The 21315-nt window shown below is 46.6% G+C and overlaps 1 protein-coding gene across 1 annotated transcript; it reads right to left on the bottom strand.

Moving 5' to 3' along the window:
• Positions 1-2630: 2630 nt before the first annotated feature.
• Positions 2631-16679, bottom strand: LOC139234662 (cell cycle and apoptosis regulator protein 2-like). The gene is made up of 5 exons (XM_070865344.1): positions 16608-16679; positions 6797-6912; positions 6115-6182; positions 3451-3560; positions 2631-2808 (listed from the first exon to the last, which is right to left on the bottom strand). Exons 2-5 carry the CDS (start codon positions 6831-6833, stop codon positions 2631-2633), a joined length of 393 nt encoding a protein of 130 aa, XP_070721445.1. The 5' UTR covers positions 6834-6912; positions 16608-16679.
• Positions 16680-21315: the final 4636 nt, after the last annotated feature.

The raw sequence follows: 21315 nt of genomic DNA, 5'->3' as shown, positions 1-21315 counted from the left end.
GAGGGGCGCGAGAGAGAGAGGGGCTGCGAGAGAGAGAGGGGCAGCGAGAGAGAGAGAGAGAGAGAGAGAGAGAGAGGGGCTGCGAGAGAGAGAGAGAGAGGAGCTGCGAGAGAGAGAGAGAGAGAGAGAGAGAGAGAGGGGCTGCGAGAGAGAGAGAGAGGGGCTGCGAGAGAGGGGCTGCGAGAGAGAGAGAGGGGCAGCTAGAGAGAGAGAGAGAGGGGCTGCGAGAGAGAGAGAGAGGGGCTGCGAGAGAGAGAGAGGGGGGCTGCAAGAAAGAGAGGGGCTGCAAGTGAGAGAGGGGCAGCGAGAGAGAGAGGGGCTGCGAGAGAGAGAGGGCAGCGAGAGAGAGAGGGGCAGCGAAGAGAGAGAGGGGCAGCGAGAGAGAGAGGGGCAGCGAGAGAGAGAGGGGCAGCGAGAGAGAGAGGGGCAGCGAGAGAGAAAGGGGCAGCGAGAGAGAGAGGGGCAGCGAGAGAGAGAGGGGCAGCGAGAGAGGGGCAGCGAGAGAGAGAGGGGCAGCGAGAGAGAGAGGGGCAGCGAGAGAGAGAGGGGCAGCGAGAGAGAGAGGGGCAGCGAGAGAGAGAGGGGCAGCGAGAGAGAGAGGGGCAGCGAGAGAGAGGGCAGCGAGAGAGGGCAGCGAGAGAGAGAGGGGCAGCGAGAGAGGGGCAGCGAGAGAGAGAGGGGCAGCGAGAGAGAGAGGGGCACGAGAGAGAGAGGGGCAGCGAGAGAGAGAGGGGCAGCGAGAGAGAGAGGGGCAGCGAGAGAGAGAGGGGCAGCGAGAGAGAGAGGGGCAGCGAGAGAGAGAGGGGCAGCGAGAGAGAGAGGGGCAGCGAGAGAGAGAGGGGCAGCGAGAGAGAGAGGGGCAGCGAGAGAGAGAGGGGCAGCGAGAGAGAGAGGGGCAGCGAGAGAGAGAGGGGCAGCGAGAGAGAGAGGGGCAGCGAGAGAGAGAGGGGCAGCGAGAGAGAGAGGGGCAGCGAGAGAGAGAGGGGCAGCGAGAGAGAGAGGGGCAGCGAGAGAGAGAGGGGCAGCGAGAGAGAGAGGGGCAGCGAGAGAGAGAGGGGCAGCGAGAGAGAGAGGGGCAGCGAGAGAGAGAGGGGCAGCGAGAGAGAGAGGGGCAGCGAGAGAGAGAGGGGCAGCGAGAGAGAGAGGGGCAGCGAGAGAGAGAGGGGCAGCGAGAGAGAGAGGGGCAGCGAGAGAGGGGCTGAGAGAGAGAGAGAGAGAGAGAGAGGGAGAGAGAGAGAGAGAGAGAGAGAGAGAGAGAGAGAGAGAGGAAGAGGGGGGCTGCGAGAGAGAGGGGCTGCGAGAGAGAGAGAGAGAGAGAGGGGCTGCGAGAGAGAGAGAGTGGGGCTGCGAGAGAGAGAGAGAGGGGCAGCGAGAGAGAGAGAGGGGCAGCGAGAGAGAGAGAGGGGTTGCGAGAGAGGGGCTGCGAGAGAGAGAGAGAGAGGGGCTGCGAGAGAGAGAGCGGCTGCGAGAGAGAGAGGGGCTGCGAGAGAGAGAGAGAGGGGCTGCGAGAGAGAGAGAGGGGCTGCGAGAGAGAGAGAGAGAGAGGGGCTGCGAGAGAGAGAGAGAGAGAGAGAGAGAGAGAGAGAGGGACTGCGAGAGAGGGGCTGCGAGAGAGAGAGAGAGGGGCTGCGAGAGAGAGAGGGGCTGCGAGAGAGAGAGAGAGGGGCTGCGAGAGAGAGAGAGAGGGGCTGCGAGAGAGAGAGGGGCTGCGAGAGAGAGAGAGGAGCTGCGAGAGAGAGAGAGGGGCAGCGAGAGAGAGAGAGGCTGCGAGAGAGAGATAGGGGCAGCGAGAGAGGGGCTGCGAGAGAGAGAGAGAGGGGCAGCGAGAGAGAGAGAGAGGAGCTGCGAGAGAGAGAGAGAGAGAGAGAGGGGCTGCGAGAGAGAGAGAGAGGGGCTGCGAGAGAGAGAGGGGCTGCGAGAGAGAGAGGGGCTGCAAGAGAGAGAGAGGGGCAGCGAGAGAGAGAGAGAGAGAGAGAGAGAGAGAGAGGGGCTGCGAGAGAGAGAGTGGCTGCGAGAGAGAGAGGGGGGCTGCAAGAGAGAGAGAGGGGCTGCAAGTGAGAGAGAGAGGGGCTGCAAGTGAGAGAGAGAGGGGCAGCGAGAGAGAGAGAGAGGGGCTGCGTGAGAGAGAGAGAGAGAGAGAGAGAGTGGGGCTGCGAGAGAGAGAGAGAAAGAGGGGGGCTGCGAGAGAGAGAGGGGCTGCGAGAGAGAGAGAGAGAGAGAGAGGGGCTGCGAGAGAGAGAGAGAGAGAGACAGAGAGAGAGAGAGAGAGGCTGCGAGAGAGAGAGAGAGAGAGAGTGGCTGCGAGAGAGAGGAAAGAGAGAGACAGAGAGAGAGAGAGAGAGTTGCTGCGCGAGAGAGAGAAAGAGAGAGACAGAGAGAGAGGGGCAGCGCGAGAGAGAGAGAGAGAGGGGCTGCGCGAGAGAGAGAGAGAGAGGGGCTGCGAGAGAGAGAGGAGGGGAGAGAGAGGGGCTGCGAGAGAGGGAGAGGCTGAGAGAGAGAGAGACGGGGTGGGTGCTTGTGCCTTAACCTCAGTGCCAGGCCCTGCCTCACACTACCCAGCAGTGGCTCCAGGCCGCCTCCCGACGTGGGGGAGGCGGTTGCGGGAAAAGGCAATGCAGCTGCCTGCAGGGTCAGTGTGTGCCCGCCTGCCTCTCACTGCTGCAGTTCCCTCCCTGCTCCACTAAAGCCTGTACCTGAGTGGGCTGCACCTGGACTTTGAGCGCACTCCACTTCACCGAGTGACTGGGGTTGAACACAGCCTTCACCAGCACTCGCTCCCCAACCAGGGGCATCCGTCCCTTCACCACACTGCAATACAAACACACGCACAGATCAGAACTCGCTTCCACATGCTGCTTAACCTGCTCATCGCTGCCAGCGCAGGTCACAACCCTCCCTGTGATTAGGGCGGCTGGGCATGGGCCAGAAATCACAGGGGGTGTGGGAATGGGGGGGGGGGGGGGGGGGCCACGGGCACAGGGGAGGGTGGCCCCGCGGGCACAGGGGGTGTGGTAATGGGGGGGCGCGGGCACAGGGGGTGTGGTAATGGGGGCCCCCGCGGGCACAGGGGGTGTGGGCACACTGGCTCCTTACCACAGTGGCTATTCTTCGTGTGAGCTTGTATGTACATTAAGGCCAGCTATTTGATTACTGTGTGCCTCATTGGACACTCATTTGATCATGAGCAGGGTCGCCGGGTAAATGTTCTCCTCGTTGACCCAGAGGCATTGTGGCACAGACCGGTGATCAAACTCACAGCAACTGTGGTCTGTGGCTCAGATCCCAACAGGGCAGGAATAATGGGAATTATTAAAGGGGCCCTGCGCCTTGCCTGCGCCATTAAAGGGGCTCTGCGCCTTGCCTGCGCCATTAAAGGGGCCCTGCGCCTTGCCTGCGCCATTAAAGGGGCCCTGCATTACTACACTCTCTGCTGGCTCGTGCACCACTTACTTCAGATGGAACAATACTTCCTCATCAATGAACCCAAAGTAGTCGTGGAGGCTTGTGACCACACCAGTAAACACCCGCTGCTTCTGCGACTGGCCCGCCTGCTGGTGGCCCTGCCAATAGCAACAGAACCGGCATCATTTAAAGGGACAGCAAATCTCCAGCAGCGCCCCTTAAAGGGACAGGTACACTAGAGCCTTTCCTGTCCAAGCATCCTACCCGGTTCTGAAAAGTGCTGCGACACAATTTCGTGCTCACCCTCCAGTGGAAACCGGCCAGCTGTGTGTCGGGCAGATATTGGACTGCAAGGGCATCGCAACTGAGTCTGATCCTGTCCACCCTGCCAGCCGGCACATGTACATTCCAGCTTTATAATGAACCAGGGACACCACAGAGGCATATACACCCACTAAAATTGCATGGTAGAAACCCTAATTATGCTGGCAATTGTCTACATGGTTGGTAAGCACATAGAATCTTACAGCACAGAAAGAATCCATTCAGCCCATCGAGTCTGTGCCGGCTCCTTCGAAAAGCAATCCAGTTAATCCCATCCCCTGCTCTTCCCCTGCAATCTTTGCTCTAAGTATTTATGCAATTCCCTTTTGAAGGCTACTATTGAATCTGTTTCCCCCACCCCTTCTAAATCTTAACCACTCATTGCGTACAAAAGGTTTTCCTCATGCTGCCAACACTCCTTCCTTACTCTATCAAAACTCTTCTGATTTTGAACACCTCAATCAAATCTCCTCTTAGCCTTCTCTGGTCCAAGGAGAACAATCCCCAGCTTCTCCAGTATTTCCAAACCCTCATCCCTGGAATTATTCTCGGAAATCTCTTCTGTATCCTCGCCAAAGCCTTCATGTCCTTCCTAAAGTGCGGTGCCCAGAATTAGACACAATACTCCAGCTGGGGCCGAACTCGTGTTTTCTAAAGGTTTAGCATAACTTCCCAGCTTTTGTAGTCTGTGCCTCTATTTAGAAAGCCCAGGATGCCGTATGCCTCATTAACTGCTTTGTTAAGCTGTCCTGCCACCTTGGAAGGTTTGTGCACAAGCACTTCCAGGTCTCTCTTCTTGCACCCACTTTAAAATTGTACCGTTCAGTGTGTGTGTGGTCTCTCCTCATTCTTCCTACCCAAATGTATCACCTCACACTGCTCTGCGTTGAATTTCATCTGCCACGCCTGCCCATTCCACCAGCCTGACGTCTATTCCTATCTTTCTGTTTACTACACATCCAGATGTGTAAGGAGGCGATATTTGTGATGGAGAGCATATGGGATCAGAAGCTCAGATATCATAATCTAGCCTGCCTAGTTATTACACTTCGATACAATGACAATTAACTTTGAAAAGAGCTAAAGAGTTATATATGCTTTGTGATTTAAGAATTAGAAGTCGGCCTTTCGGCCTGCTGTGCCATTCAATGGGATTGCTGCCTGATCTTCTAACTGAGCTCCACCTTTATCACACCATTTCCATATCCTCGGTTCCCTTATGATCCAAACATCAGGTATTTACAGGGGTTCGATTGCGCTCTGCCCTCAGCTCGTGCTCGAATGTGACGGCAGCACTTGGCACATTGCTGCCCAAGACACGCAGCCTCAGGAGGGGGAAAACACACAACAGGCCAGCCAGCATCTGCCCAGAGAACAGGCAAGCTGCAGGCACCTTTCATCAAAACGGAAGGCTTAAAGATAGAAAGGCATTTTAGTGAGGCAGGGAGTTAAAAACAAAGGAGGGAAGACAAACAGTAGACATAGCACTGAGAGTAGGATGCAGCAAATGACCGGCAACTACTGAATAGAAAACAGTTAAACGTTAGAAAATATCGGACAATGCAGTGATCAGGTTGCACATAGTCAGAGTGCAATTATACCGGAGCTGGGAGGGCTCGATGCTGAGACTGGGGGCTTGAAATGGGAGAGTTCTACTCCCCAAAACTAGCACCTCGATCAACACACAGATCGACAGGGAACGGCAGTACGGCTGAAGATGAAGATCCGATCTCCTACATCCACCTGGAGATGCCTCCATTTCACCACAAAGGCTCTCGCTACATTTCATTGGTTCCGATGTACACGGGCGGTGCTTTAAGCAGGGGTAACTCAGCAGGATTGCAATTCCACCACCCGATAACCTGCACACGTTCTGGAGCAGGCCCGCGATGCGCAATGTGAATCCAATCCAGAAATACACAGCACTCACCATTCCCCTTCCCCCCCACCCCCCCACACCACGTGATGCCACTCACCATTCCCCCCCCCACACCCACCGAGTGACGGCACTCACCAGTCCCCCCCCCCCACACCCACCGAGTGACGGCACTCACCATTCCCCCCCTCCACTGAGTGACAGCATTTACCATTAACCGCCCCCCCCCCTCCGCCCCCCACACCCACCAAGTGACGGCACTCACCATTAACCACTCCCCCCTCCAAACAGCGAGTGACGGCACTCACCATTAACCTCCACCCCCCCACACACACCGTCTGAGGCACTCACCATGAACCACTCCCCCCTCCAAATAGCGAGTGACGGCACTCACCATTGCCCCCCGCCCACTGAGTGACGGAGCACACCCTTACCCCACTCCCCAGAGTGACGGCTCAATCACCCCAAGTGCCCACTCAGAGAGTAGCTCGGCCGGTGTGTGGTGCGGTTACCTGTAGCAAGGCCTGCTGTATGGATGGTGGCCCGGGTCCCAGCAGCGACTGTTGCTGGCCATGAGCACCTAGGGGAAGAACGCAGACATCAGAACCAGTCAGCATCAGACACCAAGTTTATACACCCACCCATGGGGGAAGAGAGAAAGAGAGTGGGTGGAGGGGGGGGGGGGGGGGGGGTACCTTCAAGCCCATCCTCCTCTCCAGAAAGCACGTGATGCCATCACTTAAGAACATCCGCCAGACAATACCAAGTCAGAGCTTCTCTTTAGATAACCCGCCGCCAGTGTTTGTGTTGTTATTGAATGCCTCAGTGCATGCCAGAAGCCCCTAACGTAACTGGAGGTGACAATACTTGCCAACTGTCCCACCGCACTGTTGTACGGGCACAGCAACACTCGGTTTGCCAGTGAGAATGTGGCAAGAGGTGGGGTGCATTGGACGAGGAATTAAGAGATGGGGTGCTGAGTGTGTGACCAGGAACACATAGGCCCAGGGAGAGCAGACGACTGAGAAGGGAACGGGAGACGAGGAGCCAAGGCCGGAATGGACATGCAGTGAGTGGAGCACTGGGAATGTTTAGAGGTGATGAAGCAAGTACTAGTGTGCACCCTTTGTGTGATTTCTGCTGTTGTGTCCAATACCCACAGTTCAAACAATACCAGTCTCACTCAGTACGCACCTGCCTTGCCGGCAGCCTGAAACTGATTGCCCCACATTGCTCCTTCGGTACTGCTCACCAACCAAGCACAGGATGTCGTCACTCAGAAGGCCGCGTCTGACTCAGCTAAAACTAACCTGAAAAACAGAAGAGATTAAGAGACAGTTCACACACTGGAACCTGGATTGCACTGAGAGCTCGCTCCATAATCACCATCTCCCCAGTCTAAAGCACAGCAGCGATCCACCCAACGGGGCGCCTCCAGTCTGACAACACTGCTGCCTTCGTCTAGCAAGACGACTTAAACAGAACCCTCAAACATTGTCCTATTGTTTATTAAAGACCCATCACGCTCCAATTCTGTTCCTTCCCCTACTGAAGGTAAAGGTCCCTTGACCGGATTCATTCTAGAGCCCAGTCACAGCCGTGCCCCACACTGCTCAGCACTTCCTGATGGTGTGTGCAGCACTGACCAGTGCCAGCACCGTCATTGAGGAGATCGGCCAACTCAGTCATTGTGCCCTTCGCGGTGACAGGGGCCACGGTCTGATCACAACCCCGTCAGGGACACGAGGGTGACAATCCTAGCTTCGGACACAGTGTTAGATAAAACACAGGATAAAATAGGATAGATTGTATCAGTCAGAGAAAATAGGATACATTGTATCACAGGGAGATAAAATAGGATAGATTGTACCAGAGAAAGGGAAAATAGGATAGACTGCGTCAGAGAAAATGAAAATAGGATAGATTGTATCAGCGAGAAAATAGGATTGTCAGCAAAAATAGGATAGATTGTATCAGTGAAAAATTAGGATAAATTATCAGTGAGAAAATAGGTTGGTTTGTATCAGAGAGAAAATAAAATGGATTGTATGAGAGAAAATAGGATAGATTGTATGAGAGAAAATAGGATAGATTGTAAGAGAGAAAATAGGATAGATTGTATCAGAGAGAAAATAAAATGGACAGTATGAGAGAAAATAGGATAGATTGTATCAGAGAGAAAATAAAATAGACTGTATGAGAGAAAATAGGATAGATTGTAAGAGAGAAAATAGGATAGATTGTATCAGAGAGAAAATAAAATGGACTGTATGAGAGAAAATAGGATAGATTGTATCGGCAGAAAATAGGATAGATTGGAAGAGAGAGAAAATAGGATGGATTGTATGAGAGCGCGATAAAATGGGATAGATTGTATCGGAGAGAAAATAGGATAGATTGTATGAGAATGAAAAAATAGAATCGACTGTCAGACAGAGAAGATAGGATTAGATTGTATCAGGGAGAAAATAAGATGGATTGAAACAAAGAGAAAATAGTCTAGAATGCATCGGAGAGAGAGAAAATGGGATAGATTGTTTCGGAGAGACAATAGGATAGATAGATTCAGAGAGAACATAGGATAGATTGTAGCAGAGAGAAAATAGCATTGAGTGTATCAGGGAGAAAATAGGATCGATTGCATCAGAGGGAAAATAGGACAGACTGTCAGACAGAGAAAATAGGATAGATTATAAGACAGAGAAAATAGGATAGACTATATCCGAGAAAATAGAATTGTCAAAGAAAATAGGATAGATTGTATCAGAGAAAATAGGATAGATCGTGTCAGAGGGAAAATAGGATAGATCGTGTCAGAGGGAAAATAGGATAGATTGTATCGGAGGGAAAATAGGATGCATTGTAACAGAGAAAATAGGATAGATAATATCAGAGAAAATAGGATAGATTGCATCAGAGAAAATATAGGATAGATTGTATCGCAGAGAAAATAGGATAGATTGTAACAAGAGAAAATAGGATAGATTGTAACAGAGAATATAGGATAGATTGTAACAGAGGGAATAGGATAGATTGTATCAGAGAGGGAGAAAATAACAGATTGCATCAGAAAATAAGATAGATTGTAGCAGAGAGAGAGAAAATGGGATAGATTGTATCAGGGAGAAAATAGGATGGATTGTATCAAAAAGGATGGATTGTAAGAGAGAAAATACGATAGATTGCATCAGCAAAAATGGCATAGATTGTATCAGAATGAAAATAGGATCGATTGCATCAGAATGATAAAATACAATAGACTGTCAGAGAAAATAGGATAGATTATAAGACAGAGAAAATAGGAGATTGTATCAGAGAAAATAGGATGGATCGTATAAGAGAACATAGGATAGCTGTTTCAGAGAAAATAGGATGGATTGCATCAGTGAGAGAAAATAGGATAGATTGCATCAGAGAAAATAGGATAGATTGTATCAGAATGAAAAAATAGAATAGATTGTCAGAGAGAGAACTTAGGATAGATTGTATCAGAGCGAAAATAGGATGGATTGTATCAGAGCGAAAATAGGATGGATTGTATCAGAGAAAATAGGAGTTTGCATCAGGGAAAATAGGGTAGGTTGTATCAGAGAAAATTAGATGTATCAGCAAGAAAAAATGATCGATTGTATCAGAGAGAAAACAGGATAGATTGTATCAGAGAAAACAGGATAGATTGTATCAGAGAAAACAGGATAGATTGTATCAGAGAAAACAGGATAGATTGTATCAGAGAAAACAGGATAGATTGTATCAGAGAAAACAGGATAGATTGCACCAGAAAGAAAATAGATAAGATTGTATCAGAGAGAACATAGGATAGATTGAAATGGAGAGAAAATTGGATAGATTGTAACAGAGAGAAAAAATATAATAGATTATCAGACAGTGAAAATAGGATAGATTGTATCAGAGAGAAAATAGGAGATATAGTATTGGAGAGAAAATAGGATAGAGAGTATCAGAGAAATTAGGATGGATTGTATCAGAGAAATTAGGATAAATTATATCAGAGAAAATAGGATGGATTGCAACAGAAACAAAATAGGATATTGTATCAGAGAAAATAGGATGGATTGTATCAGAGACAAAATAGGATAGATTGTATCAGAGAGAATATAGGATAGATTGTAACAGAGAAAATAGGAGTTTGCATCAGGGAAAATATGGTAGAGTGTATTCGAGAAAATTAGATTGTATCAGCAAGAAAAAAGGATCGATTGTATGAGAGAGAAAATAGGATAAATTGTATCCGAGAATATAGGTTAGATTGTAACAGAGAGATGGGACAGATTGTATCAGATAGAAAATAGGATAGATTGTATTAGAGAGAAAATAGGATAGATTGTATTAGCGAGAAAATAAGATAGATTGTATCAGAGAAAATAGGATAGATTGTATCAGAGAAAATAGGATAGATTGCATCAGTGAGAACATAGGATAGATTGTAACAGAGAAGATACGATAGATTGTATTCGAATGAAAATAGGATAGATTGCATCAGAGAAAACGGGATAGATTGTAACAGAGAAAACAGGATAGATTGTATCAGAGAAAACAGGATAGATTGCATCAGAGAAAACAGGATAGATTGCATCAGAGAAAACAGGAGAGATTGCATCAGAGAAAACAGGAGAGATTGCATCAGAGAAAACAGGAGAGATTGCATCAGAGAAAACAGGAGAGATTGTATAAGAGTGAAAAAAGGATAGATTGCACCAGAAAGAAAATAGATTGTAACAGAGAGAACATAGGATAGATTGTATCAGAGAAAATAGGATAGACTATAATCAGAGAAAATAGGATAGATTGTATGAGAGCGCGAGAAAATGGGATAGATTGAATCGGAGAGAAAATAGGATGGATTGTATCAGAGAAATAGGATAAATTGTAGCAAAGATAGGATAGATTGTATGGGAGAGAAAATAGGATAGATTGTATCAGAGAAAATAGGATAGACTGTATCAGAGAAAATAGGATGGACCGTATCAGAGAAAATAGGATGGATTGTACGAGAGGGAAAATAGGATAGATTGTATCAGAGGGAAAATAGGATAGATTGTATCAGAGAAAATAGGATAGATTGTATCAGAGAAAATAGGACAGATTGTATCAAAGAAAATAGGATAGATTGTATCAGTGAGAACATAGGATAGATTGTAACAGAGAAGATACGATAGATTGTATTAGAATGAAAATAGGATAGATTGCATCAGAGAAAAGTTGATAGATTGTATCAGAGAAAACAGAATAGATTGCATCAGAGAAAACAGGATAGATTGTCAGAGAAAACAGGACAGATTGTATCAGAGAAAACAGGATAGATTTATCAGAGTGAAAAAAGGATAGATTGCACCAGAAAGAAAATAGATTGTAACAGATAGAACATAGGATAGATTGTATCAGAGAAAATAGGATAGATTGTCAGACAGTGAAAATAGGATAGATTGTATCAGATAAAATAGGATAGACTATAATCAGAGAAAATAGAATAGATTGTATGAGAGAGAAAATGGGATCGATTGAATCGGAGAGAAAATAGGATGGATTGTATCAGAGAAATAGGATAAATTGTAGCAGAGAAGATAGGATAGATTGTATGGGAGAGAAAATAGGATAGATTGTGTCGGCAGAACATAGGATAGATTGTATCAGAGAAAATAGGATAGATTGTATCAGAGAAAATAGGATAGATTGTATCAGAGAAAATAGGATGGATCGTACAAGAGAACATAGGATAGCTGTTTCAGAGAAAATAGCATGGATTGTACGAGAGGGAAAATAGGATAGATTGTATCAGAGGGAAAATAGGATAGATTGTATCAGAGGGAAAATAGGATAGATTGTATCAGAGGGAAAATAGGATAGATTGTATCAGAGGGAAAATAGGATGGATTTTAACAGAGAACAAAGGATGGATTGTATCAGAGAAAATACGATGGATTGTAAGAGAGAGAAAATAGGATAGATTGTAAAAGAGAGAGAAAATAGGATAGATTCTAAAAGAGAGAAAATAGGATTGATTGTAAGAGAGAGAGAGAGAGAGAAAAAATAGGATAGATTGTAAGACAGAGAAAATAGCACAGATTGTATCAGGGAAAATAGGATAGATTGTGTCAACGAACATAGGAAAGACTGAATCGGAGAGAAAATAGGGTGGATTGTTTCGGCAGAAAATAGGATAGATTGTATCGGAGAAAATATGATTGTCAGAGAAAATTGTATCAGAATGAAAAAATAGAATAGATTGTCAAGAAAAATAGGATAGATTGTATCAGAGAGGGAGAAAATAACAAATTGTATCAGAGATAAAATAGGATGGTTGTATTGGAATGAATGGGATAGATTGTATCAGAGAAAATAGGATAGACTATATCAAAGAAAATAGGATTGTCAGAGAAAATAGGATAGATTGTATCGGAGAGAAAATAGGATGGATTGTGTCAAAATGAAAAAATAAAATAGATTTTATTAGAGGGAAAATAGGATGCACTGTAACAGAGAAATAGGATAAATTGTAGCAGAGAAGATAGGATAGATTGTATCGGAGAGCGAGAAAATAAGAGATTGTGTCAGCAAATAAGATAGATTGTATCAGAGAAGATAGGATAGATTGTATCGGCAGAAAATAGGATAGATTGTATCAGAGAGAAAATATGATAGATTGTGTCAGAGAAAATAGGATAGATTGTATCAGAGAGAAAATAGGATGGATTTTAACAGAGAAAATAGGATGGATTTTAACAGCGAAAATAGGATGGATTGTATCAGAGAACATAGGATAGATTGTATGAGAGAGCGAGAAAATGGGATAGATTGTATCGCAGAGAAAATAAGATAGATTGTAACCGAGAGAGAAAATAGGATAGATTGTATCAGAATGAAAATAGGATCGATTGTATCAGAATGAAAATAGGATCGATTGTATCAGAGAACATAGGATAGATTGTATCAGAGAAAATAGATTATATCAAAGAAAATAAGATAGATTGTATTAGAAGGGATGGATTGTAAGAGAAAATAGGATAGATTGCAGAGAGAAAAGAGGAGATATAATATCAGAGAGAAAAGAGGATAGATTGTATCAGAGAAAAGAGGATAGATTGTATCAGAGAACATAGGATGGATTGAAACAAGAGAAAATAGTATATAGATTGCATCAGCAAAAATTGCATAGATTGTATCAGAATGAAAATAGGATCCATTACATCAGAATGATAAAATAGAATAGACTGTCAGACAGAGAAAATCGGATAGATTGTATCAGAGAGAGAGAAAATGGGAAAGATGGTTTCGGAGAGAAAATAGAATAGATTGTATCAGAGACAAATTAGGATGGATTGTATCAGCGAAAACATAGGATATTGTATCAGAGAAAATAGGTTAGATTGTATGAGAGAAAATAGGATAGATTGCATCAGCGAGAACATAGGATAGATTGTATGAGAGAGAAAATAGGATCGATTGTATGAGAGAGAACGTAGGATCGATTGTATCAGAGAGAACGTAGGATAGATTGTATCAGAGAAAATAGGATAGATTGTATCAGAGAAAATAGGATAGATTGTATCAGAGAAAATAGGATAGATTGTATCAGAGAAAATAGGATAGATTGTATCAGAGAAAATAGGATAGATTGTATCAGAGAGAAAATAGGATAGATTGTATCAGAGAGAAAATAGGATAGATTGTATCAGAGAAAATGGGAAAGATGGTTTCGGAGAGAAAATAGGATAGATTGTATCAGAGACAAATTAGGATAGATTGTATCAGAGAGAAAATAGGATAGATTGTATCAGAGAGAAAATAGGATAGATTGTATCAGAGAGAAAATAGGATAGATTGTATCAGAGAGAAAATAGGATAGATTGTATCAGAAAAAATAGGAGAATGTATCAAAGAAAATAGGATAGATTGTAATAGAGAAAATAGGATGGATTGTATCAGAGAAAATAGAAGTTCGTATCAGGGAAAATAAGATAGGTTGTATCAGAGAAAATTAGATTGTATCAGCAAGAAAAAAGGATCGATTGTATCAGAGAGAATAGGATAAATTGTATCCAAGAATATAGGATCGATTGTAAAAGAGATGGGACAGATTGTATCAGAGAGAAAATAGGATGGATCGTATCAGAGAACATAGGATAGATCGTATCAGAGAACATAGGATAGATCGTATCAGAGAACATAGGCTAGGTCGTATCAGAGAACATAGGATAGATCGTATCAGAGAACATAAGATAGATCGTATCAGAGAACATAGGATAGATCGTATCAGAGAACATAGGATAGTTCGTATCAGAGACAAATTAAGATGGATTGTATCAGAGAGAAAATAGGATATTGCATGAGAGAGAAAATAGGATAGATTGTATCAGAGAGAAAATAGGATAGATTGTATGAGAGAGAGAAAATGGGATAGATTGTTTCGGAGAGAAAATAGGATAGATTGTATCAGAGAGAGAGAAAATGGGATAGATTGTTTTGGAGAGAAAATAGGATAGATTGCATCAGAAAAAATAGGAGATTGTATCAAAGAAAATAGGATAGATTGTAATAGAGAAAATAGGATGGATTGTATCAGAGAAAGTAGGATAGATTGTAACAGAGAAAATAGAAGTTCGTAACAGAGAAAATAGAAGTTCGTATCAGGGAAAATAGGATAGGTTGTAAAAGAGAAAATTAGATTGTATTAGCAAGAAAAAAGGATCGATTGTATCAGAGAGAATAGGATAAATTGTATCCGAGAATATAGGATAGATTGTAAAAGAGATAGGATAGATCGTATCAGAGAACATAGGATAGATCGTATCAGAGAACATAGGATAGATCGTATCAGAGAACATAGGATAGATCGTATGAGAACATAGGATAGATCGTATCAGAGAACATAGGATAGATCGTATCAGAGAACATAGGATAGATCGTATCAGAGAACATAGGATAGATCGTATCAGAGAACATAGGATAGATCGTATCAGAGAACATAGGATAGATCGTATCAGAGAACATAGGATAGATCGTATCAGAGAACATAGGATAGATTGTATCAGAGACAAATTAGGATAGATTGTATCAGAGAGAGAGAAAATGGGATAGATTGTTACTGAGAGAAAATAGGATAGATTGCATCAGAAAAAATAGGAGATTGTATCAAAGAAAATAGGATAGATTGTAATAGAGAAAATAGGATGGATTGTATCAGAGAAAGTAGGATAGATTGTAACAGAGAAAATAGAAGTTCGTAACAGAGAAAATAGAAGTTCGTATCAGGGAAAATAGGATAGGTTGTATCAGAGAAAATTAGATTGTATCAGCAAGAAAAAAGGATCGATTGTATCAGAGAGAATAGGATAAATTGTATCCGAGAATATAGGATAGATTGTAAAAGAGATGGGACAGATTGTATCAGAGAAAATAAAATAGATTGTATCAGAGAGAAAATAGGATGGATCGTATCAGAGAGAAAATACGATGGATCGTATCAGAGAACATAGGATAGATCGTATCAGAGAACATAGGATAGATCGTATCAGAGAACATAGGATAGATCGTATCAGAGAACATAGGATAGATCGTATCAGAGAACATAGGATAGATCGTATCAGAGAACATAGGATAGATCGTATCAGAGAACATAGGATAGATCGTATCAGAGAACATAGGATAGATCGTATCAGAGAACATAGGATAGATCGTATCAGAGAACATAGGATAGATCGTATCAGAGACAAATTAGGATGGATTGTATCAGAGAGAAAATAGGATAGATTGTATCAGAGAGAAAATAGGATAGATTGTATCAGAGAGAGAGAAAATGGGATAGATTGTTTCGGAGAGAAAATAGGATAGATTGTATGAGAGAGAGAAAATGGGATAGATTGTTTCTGAGAGAAAATAGGATAGATTGCATCAGAAAAAATAGGAGATTGTATCAAAGAAAATAGGATAGATTGTAATATAGAAAATAGGATGGATTGTATCAGAGAAAGTAGGATAGATTGTAACAGAGAAAATAGAAGTTCGTATCAGGGAAAATAGGATAGGTTGTATCAGAGAAAATTAGATTGTATCAGAGAGAAAAAAGGATCGATTGTATCAAGAGAGAATAGGATAAATTGTATCCGAGGATATAGGATAGATTGTAAAAGAGATGGGACAGATTGTATCAGAGAACATAGGATAGATCTTTTTAAGAGAACATAGGATAGATCGTATCAGAGAACATAGGATAGATCGCATCAGAGAACATAGGATAGATCGTATCAAAGAACATAGGATAGATTGTATCAGAGAAAATAGGAGATTATATCAAAGAAAATAAGATAGATTGTATTAGAAGGGATGGATTGTAAGAGAAAATACGATAGATTGCATCAGAGAGAAAATAGCATAGATTGCAGAGAGAAAAGAGGAGATATAGTATCAGAGAGAAAAGAGGATAGATCGTATGAGAGAAAATAGGATAAATTGTAGCAGAGAAGATAGGATTGATTGTAAGAGAGAGAGAAAATAGGATAGATTGTATTCGAGAGAATTTAGGATAGATTGTGAGAGAGAAAATAGAATAGATTGCACCAGAGAAAATAAGATGGATTGTATCAGAATGAAAAAATAGAATAGATTGTCAAACAGAGAAAATAGGATAAATTGCTTCCGAGAAATTAGGGCAAATTATATCAGATGGAAAATGGGAGATTGTTCCAGAGAGATTGGATAATTTGGGAGCGATTTGTGAGGCGATCTTTGGCGGTGAAGGCCGAGGCCTGGGGCTCAGGGCCCTGATGCGGCGCTTCCCGCGCTCTGTCCCGGGGCCGCGCGGTGGGAGGCCGAGGCTGAGGGAGAGAGGCCCGAAGAGTAGGCCCGATCCGGGCCCCACGCTCCCCGGACCCCATCCCCGCTCCCCGGCCTCCCGCACACAGCTGCGGCCTCGCTGTGCACCCGGGCCCAGACCCCCGACTGTTTTCCGCCTTTTCCCCGGTTTCCCGCTCTCGCTCCCGCTCACCTCCTGGAGCCGATCCGCCGCCCGCTGGAGGACTCCGCCAAGACCAAGAAGTGAGCGCCGCGCCAAGCGGAACCCTGCGCTGCAGCGCCGCCTGTGGGCCGGAGGATCCATAGCAGCCTGGTCCTCCCGCAGCACCGCCACCCCGCGGCACCTGGCCGCACTGCAGCCTGTACAGGAGGGCAGCAGGGCTGGGGGAGATCGCAATGGACTGGTCAGATGGGCAGAACAGGGGCAAATGGAATTCAATCTGGAGAAGTGTGAGCTCATGCATTTGGGGAGGGCTAATAAGGCAAAGGTAATACATTAAATGGTCATCACAGGCGGTCCCTCGAACGAGGATGACTTGCTTCCACCAGAGTTCACAGATGTTTTAATGAAGGACCCGATGTTCTAGTCCTGAACTCCAGTTGAGGGGATGGAAGATGCCTGTGCGTGGATTTTTTTAACGTGTGGTGACCGTTACACATCAGTCACCACATGGGCTTGACAGAGCTAGGCCTTTATTAAATAGTAGAGATGTGTAGATGAACAAAGGGACCTTGGAGTGCAGGTCCACAGATCTCTGAAGGTAGCAGGGCAAATAGATAAGGTGGTTAAGAAGGCATACGGAATACTTGCCTTTATTAGTTGAGGCATAGATTACAAGAGCAAGGAGGTTATGCTCGAACTGTATAAAACACTGGTTAGGCCGCAGCTAGAGTACTGCATTACAGGAAATATGTGATTGCACTAGAGAGGGTACAGAGGAGATTTACGAGGATGTTGCCTGGACTGGAGAATTTTAGTTATTAGGAAAGATTGGATAGGCTGGATTTGTTTTCTTTGAAACAGGAGGCTTATTGAGGTGTATAAAATGATGAAGGGTCCGGATAGAACATAGAAACATAAGAAATAGGAGCAGGATTAGGCCATTTGGCCCCTCGAGCTGATCTGATCCTGACTCCACTTCCCTACCCACTCCCCATAACCCTTCATTCCCTTATCATTCAAAAATCTGTCTATCTCCACCTTAAATATATTCAATGAACAAGCCTCCGCAGCTCTCTGGGGTAGAGAATTCAAAAAATTCACGACCCTCTGAGAGAAGAAATTCCTCCTCATTTCTGTTTTAAATGGGCGACCCCTTATTCTGAAACCATGCTCCCTAGTTCTAGATTCCCCACAAGGGGAAACATCCTCTCTGCACCTACCCTGTCAAGCCTCCTCAGAATCTTATACGTTTCAATAAGATCACCTCTCAGTCTTCTAAACTCCAATGAGTATAAGCCCAACCTACTCAGCCTTTCTTCATATGACAATCCGTTCATCTCAGGAATAGGAAGGGCCTATTGTGCTTGGTAGAGGGGTCAACAACCAGGGGGAATAGGTTTAAAGTAGTTTGTAGAGGGGTGATGGGGAAATATTGTTTCACCCTGAGGATGGTGGGGGTCTGGAACTCACTGCCTGAAAGGGTGGTAGAGGCAGGAACCATCATCATATTTAAAAAGGACTTGGATGTGCACCTGAAGTGCCGTAACCTACAGGGCTACGGACCGAGAGCTGGAAGGTGGGATTAGGCTGGGTAGCACTTTTAAGATTGGCACAGACTCGATGGGCCGAATGGCCTCCTTCTATGATGTAATTTTTCTATGATTCTATGAAGGGGGGGGATAGGGGAGGGAGAGAGAGAGCGGGAGAGAGTGGGATGGGGGAAGGAGGGGGGGCTGCAGGAGGGACAGAGAGGTACTGGGGAGTGGGGGGGCGCTTGGGGAGAGAGGGACAGAGGGGAGTGAGAGAGAGGGGCTGGTCCAGCCATGGGGAGGGGGGAAGGGGTGTGCATTGGAGTGAGGGGAGTGGGTTGGGGAGAGTGGGCTGGGGGGAGGGGAGAGGGTTGGGGGGAGGGGAGAGGGTTGGGGGAGGGGAGTGGGTTTCTCTGGGACTGTTGGGGAGCGACTCTCGCTTTCATTACTTCTTCCCAAACCTTTCAAATCATTTCTCAACAACTTCTGGAATTAAAAGTTTAAATTACAGCAGAACCAGTGACACTGTGCTCCCTGTCCCTCCCTTCCCTCCCTCTCCCTCCCTTTCCTTCCTCCCCTCCCTCTGCCTCTCCCTCCCTCCCTCTCCCTCCCTCCCTCCGCCTCTCCCTCCCTCCACCACCTCTCCTTCTCTCCCCCTCTCCCTCCTTCCTCATGCACTTGCTTAACAATCTGTTACATCTCTAACTTTTTCCAGTGCTGACGAAGTGTCACAGTCCTGAATCGTTAACTCTGTTTCTCTCTCCACCGATGCTGCCTGACCTGCTGAGTATTTCCAGCATTTTCTGCTTTAATTTCAGATTTGCAGCATCCACAGTATTTTGCTTGCATCGGTCAGGCTGGATCTGACCTATTGCACCTCAGTGACATTCAGTGTTCCTCGAAGCACTGCGCTCGCCTCTCCCCAAGATCCACGCTGTGCGGTGCGCACTGCCACAGGCACACTCTCGATCGTTCTCCTCAGCAGCACCCACACACTCAGCACCCACACACTCAGCACCCAGCACCAGAGCTGGCCTGGTCCTCAGTGCCATTTCATCCTCAGGGACACGTGAACAATAAGAGGCCATCCAGCCCCTCGAGCCTGTTTGTGGCCATTGAATTTGATCATGGCTGATCTGTATCTTAACTCCATCTACCCGCCTTGGTTCTGTGACCCAATCCTCACCTAGCAAAAATCGACCAATCTACGATTTGAAATTCTCAATTGACCCCCAGCCTCAACAGCTTTTTGGGGGAGAGAGTTCCAGATTCCCACGGCCCTTTGTGTGAAGAAGTGCTCCCTGACATTACCCCCGAATGGCCGGGCTCTAATGTTAAGGTTTCTGCCCCGCAATGTCTCCTGAAGTTGCGCAGACACTCAGCGCACAGCCGGTGCACGTGCAGAATATCGAATGGCCTGCGCTTCTTGTTCTGGGCTCCCTCCTCGAGAGCAAATAGTTTCTCTCTGTCTACCCTCTCGACTTCTTTAATTATCTTTAACACCTTGATTAGATCTCCCATTTATCATCAGTACTGGAGATAACACAAGCCCAGTCTGGGCAACCTGTCCTCACAATTGAAGCTTTTAGCCCAGTATCATTGCGGAGAATCTGCGCTGTTCCCCCTCCCAGGCCGATACCCCCCACCCCCGACCCCGGCTCTCCCCCCCCCGACCCCGGCTCACCCCACCCCCGACCCCGGCTCACCCCCCCCGACCCCGGCTCACCCCCCCCGACCCCGGCTCAACCCCCCCCCCCGACCCCGGCTCACCCCCCCCCCCCCGACCCCGGCTCACCCGCCCCCCAACCCCGGCTCACCCCCCCCGACCCCGGCTCACCCCCCCGACCTCGGCTCACCGCTCCCCCCGACCCCGGCTCACCCCCTGACCCCGGCTCACCCCCTGACCCTGGCACACCACCCCCCCTTGAATCTGGCTCATCCCCCCTCCGACCCCGTCTCACCCCCCCCCCGACCCCGGCTCACCACCCTCCCTTGACTCTGGCTCATCCCCCCCCCCGACCTCGGCTCACTCCCCTCCCCTGACCCTGGTCCCCCCCTCGACCCCGGCTCACCCCTGACCCCGACCCCGGCTCACCCCCCGACCCCGGCTCACCCCCTGACCCCGGCTCACAGCCCACCCCCCGACCCCGTCTCACCCCCTGACCCCGGCTCACCCCCTGACCCCGGCTCACTTTCCCGAGGGGCGGGGTCCGGATCTGCTCACAGGGCTGCAGATGGCTGACTGCCCAGAGCTGTGTACAGTTGGAGGGTAATGTCGGCCCCTTTGTATGCCGGCCCTCGCAAGATAAAGGCAACATTCCATCAGCCTTTACCTGTCCACTATCGTTAATGGTTTCGGTACTTGCATCCCTAAATCTCTCGCCTCCTCCAAAGTTCCCAGATTCTCACCATTTAGAAAATACTCTGATCTATCTTTCTTGGGTCCAAAGTGCAGAACCGCACACTTCCCCACATTAAACTGCACCTGCCACACTTTTGCCCACTCATATCAATGTCTCTGTGCCACCTACTGTTGTCCTATCAAACTGGCCATTGGAGACGCTGTTCCACCAGAACCTGCGTAGTGAATGTTTACAGACTAGTCATCCTAGAAACATAGAAACTAGGTGCAGGAGTAGGCCATTCGACCCTTCGAGCCTGCACCACCATTCAATAAGATCATGGCTGATCATTCCCTCAGTACCCCTTTACTGCTTTCTCTCCATACCCCTTGATCCCTTTAGCCGTAAGGGCCATATCTAACTCCCTCTTGAATATATCCAATGAACTGGCATCAACAACTCTCTGCGGTAGGAAATTCCACAGGTTAACAACTCTCTGAGTGAAGAAGTTTCTCCTCATCTCAGTCCTAAGTGAACGTCACAGCCCAGCCTGATCCATTCCTCACGCAATGTCGGGAGACGACAGTGATCAGGAGCAGGAACCGCGCCCCAGAATTACTCTCCCGACCTTGACACCGCATGGGATCGGAAGCTGGGATCTTCCTGGCCAGATTCCCAGCTGGTCCCAAACAATGGTGGCGATAGTGTTCAAGGCCACGGGTCAGGCAGCCTGGCAGCCACCAGGAGGCGCTGTGTTTATAGGAAATGACAGCTGGCATTGACCCAACATTTAAATCTCAAACCCTCACCCGACCTCCGCCCCCTGAACCCAACCCTGGCTCACCCTCCTCCACCCCACCCCCACCA

Source organism: Pristiophorus japonicus, chromosome 22, assembly GCF_044704955.1.
Source record: "Pristiophorus japonicus isolate sPriJap1 chromosome 22, sPriJap1.hap1, whole genome shotgun sequence".
NCBI classification, from domain to species: Eukaryota; Metazoa; Chordata; class Chondrichthyes; family Pristiophoridae; genus Pristiophorus; species Pristiophorus japonicus.
The sequence above is the reverse complement of the archived record's forward strand: the minus strand, read 5'-3'. Positions and strand labels throughout refer to the sequence as shown.